Genomic DNA, 3,636 nt, shown 5'->3' with positions numbered 1-3,636 from the left:
TCTTTCCACAAATGTAATCTATTTGATTCCTATGCATGCCATCAGGTGAGATCCATGTGTATAGCCTGCGTTTATGTTTCCCTGAAGGTACACACTTCAAATCTACCAGATCCTCTGCTGGAGAAGGAGGGGCAATCCCCTCCCGTGCCAGCCGGATCCAATTCGATGGTACACAACAAGGAAAAAAAGATAATTAATCCATTAACAAAATAAAATTAGTTGTATCACTTGTGTCTCTAACTTTACTGACCCTCACTTTCCTTTAAAGCAGCACACACACATATACAAGTCAATCTCATATATATTCAAATATGCTCATGGCAAACCAGGAACAGAACATTGTTTACATGGGGGAAAGAAAGGAGAATAATTATCAAATCTTTAAATTTCTCAAGAAGCTATCACAATAGATTAGGGGACATGGTCACACACTGCTTTCCCCCACACTTGGGAAGTTCAGTTGAAGTCCTAAGGGGTAGAAAGCAGAGCTTTCTGAAGGAAAATCATAATAGGTGTCACAGAGTAACCAACAAAGAGTCAGAAAAAGAACACAGTAGAGTATAAAGAGGCTGGCAAATACAGCCATAAATGCACAACCAGGAGAGGATAACATCGATGAATGGGACCTTCTGAAGATTAACTCCCTGTGTGCATAAAAAACTTTTGCCCATAGGATGAAAAGAAAATCCACTGACTAGAGGAAAAACACTTGGCAATGCATTATCAAACAAGGGTCTCATAACAAAAGTTTACAGAATCCTACAGGGCTTCCACAAAAAAAAGACTGATAACCAAATTACAAAATGGGCAAAACATATGGGAAGATTTTTTACAGAGGAAGACATTCAGATGGTCAACAAACACATGAAGAAATGCTCAAAATCACTTGGCCAAGTGCAAATCAAAACCACAATACCATTTCACCCCAGCAGCAGTGGCAAATTTTAATGGGACAGCAAGCAGAAGGTGTGAGAAGGAGAGGAAGACCCTCAATCAGAGGGTCTCTGTGAATCATACTCAAAAGCACCTAACAATAACATAGCAGGTGGACTACTCATTCTAAAAATGAAAATCAGATGTAACTCTGCTTAAAACCTTACATGGCTATATATTGAGCTTAGAATAAAGTTTAAAGCCATCTTACCCTGCTTACAAAACCATGCACCATTTGCATCTCTCCTATGTCTAACAGTTCCTTGGTCACCATGTTACTGTTACCGTGGTCCTTCTGTCCGTAAACATGAGGTTCTTTGGTGCTGTAGGCTTATAGCCTGTTCCTTCCTCTCGGAATGTTTTTCTCCCTCATCATCACAAAGATAAATCTTAGTTTAAATGTCATCTGTTCAGAAGCACTGTCCTGACTTCAAGCACTGTCCTGACTTCCCAGTTCACATCATTTGTTATTACGCCACGGGTAACTTAACCCACTGAGGATTTTAACCACTGTGATACCAGGGCTCCCAGAGTTGTTGCCACTTTCTGTTCATTCACTTCTTTCTTTTTGGTGAACCCCTCCATCCCCACCCCTCATACCCCTTATTACGCTCCAATCTCCATGATGTCTGAAGCCTCAATGCCTGGAAAATAAGTCATCCAGCACAGAAGAGGCATTTAATAAATATTAGTTGACCCAGTTATAAACCAGAAGGACCCACTAACACAGAAGTTCTGAGTATCCCACATGTCCCCCTCACCACCAGACCCTACACAGAGAGAGAGAGACAGAGAGACAGACAGACAGACAAGGGAAGGAGATAGGACAACAGGCCCATCTCATTCTTCAATATTTCAATCAATAAACACATCTGGGATTAGGGGGTGGGGCGGTGGAGTTCTCATGCCAGATCCTTGAGAAGGGAGACCTGGGATTTTTCCAGTACGACCCCAGTTTCAACATGCTGTTCCAGCACTGATTAACAATGTTTCAAATTGAAGAAGTGAATCCTGACTCAGTTCCCAAAGTATTCCCATAAAAAGTCAGTCAGACCACCATCCAGACCTTTGACTGGTTCATTCATTCGACGAACAAACATTTACCCAGTGCTTGCCCTGTGCCAAGCGCTGGGGCAAAGGATCAACAGCTGTTTCTGACCTCACAGAGCTCACAGAAGAGCAGAGAGAGAGAGAGAAACTGTTCTAAGAGGAGGCGGTGACTAATGATTTTTAACATCTGAATGATAACCTTCATGACACTCGATCTCATTTCTACATACCCAGGTTGGCTGGGCTAATGTGGTTAGTGGGAGCAACTTTCAAGGAGTTTTGAGGAAAAATTATAGCATGACTGGCCAAGGCTGGAATGAGCTTCCCGGTTCAGCAACAGCTAACCAGACGCGGAGTGCAAGACAAATATTATTGGCTGATCGGTCCCCTCCCCACAGGCCCGCACAGAGAAAGGGAGTAGGGCTACTCTCCAAGACCATCCGAAAGAACTGACTGAGGGGAAGGTCTCCCCAGGAGATCTCCTTCGTCTCCCCCACGGGCCAGGACCATGGCTGAACTCTTCCACTCTCCCCACTCAGACTTCCTCCGGGTCCTGGCTCTGCAGCCTCAGAACTCAGCGAGGAGGCGTGTCCCGTCCCCTACCACCAAGCACCCTCCATCCTGCGCACTTGCGAGGTTCAGGGCTCAGAGTTTGCAGCTCAACAGATCAGAAGCCAGATTCGTACCCCGACTCCCACCATGGCCCCCAGGGGTGTTGCGAGCTGTCCCCCGGGAGCCCGCCACACGACTCGGGCACACAAAACCCCAGACTAGCGCGGCTGCGGCGCTGTGCGCGCCAACTGGCCGGGCCGGCGCGGGAGCAGAGGGAGGAGCGCGGGGAGCGCGGCGGGAAGCGCCCCCACCCGGGCCGCGCGGGTCTCAGAGCCGAGGGGCTCGCCAGGCCTCCAGCGCCGCCCCAGTGCACTCACTCGATGAAGTAGCTGGCGCCCTCCTCCGTGAAGCCCTCTTCCCAGCCGCGGGGCAGGTCTGCGCGAACACAAGAAAAGTCAAGTCAAACTTGGGAAGCCGCGGCGCGCGCCCCCCGTCCCCCGCCACTCGGCCACAGCCACCCGCACTCACCTGAGCGGATCATGTGGCCCGAGTTGACGGGCTCCCCCGTGCGCGGGTGCAGCCAGGTTGTGCAGCGGAGCTGGTCACTGAGGAGAGAGGTGCACCTGTTAGAGCCGCCGCCGCCCGCAGCCGCCCGCGCCGGCCCTCGCGCCCCTGCGCCCCCAGCCGGCCCCCCGTGCCCGCGCCGCACTTGATGAAGAAGACGCGCCCGTCCTGGCACACGCCGTACGACCAGTGCTCAGGTAAAGTGTCCCGCTCAACCGCTGCCGCCGCCATGTTCCCGGAGCGCGGAGCCGCCGCCGCGGGAAGGGGGGGAGGAGGGGGAGGAGGGGGCGGTGCAGGCGGCGGGGTTGGCTCGCCTCCCCCGAGTCCTGGCGGCGCCCCGGGGCGCTCCATGCGCTTGGGTTCCTCGGACACCGGCCGCGGCCACGGCCTGGGGGCTGCAATCCACCGCCTCGCTGACCGGACCCGGCCCGAGCGCGAGAGCAGCGACCACGGCCTTTGTCCCCGCGCCTTCCCCGCCCCTGGCCGGCTGACCTGGGCGCGCCCTCTGCGCGCCCCTTTGCTCCCAAGACCTGAGCA

At 52.3% G+C, this 3,636-nt stretch overlaps 1 protein-coding gene across 1 annotated transcript in view; it reads right to left on the bottom strand.

The window, feature by feature from the left end:
- PLEKHA7 (pleckstrin homology domain containing, family A member 7) overlaps positions 1-3,339 on the bottom strand; it is a 299,249-nt gene extending 295,910 nt beyond the window's left edge. The window contains exons 1-3 of the mRNA XM_006892043.1: positions 3,245-3,339; positions 3,064-3,140; positions 2,913-2,970 (exon numbers count right to left, since the gene is read on the bottom strand). Of these exons, the coding sequence (XP_006892105.1) occupies positions 2,913-2,970; positions 3,064-3,140; positions 3,245-3,330 (221 nt within the window). The 5' untranslated portion in view covers positions 3,331-3,339. The remainder of the gene's footprint in view (positions 1-2,912; positions 2,971-3,063; positions 3,141-3,244) is intronic.
- Positions 3,340-3,636: the final 297 nt, after the last annotated feature.

Source organism: Elephantulus edwardii, unplaced genomic scaffold (assembly GCF_000299155.1).
Source record: "Elephantulus edwardii isolate Elephantulus edwardi_28Jun2011 unplaced genomic scaffold, EleEdw1.0 scaffold00109, whole genome shotgun sequence".
NCBI lineage: Eukaryota > Metazoa > Chordata > Mammalia > Macroscelidea > Macroscelididae > Elephantulus > Elephantulus edwardii.
The sequence above is the reverse complement of the archived record's forward strand: the minus strand, read 5'-3'. Positions and strand labels throughout refer to the sequence as shown.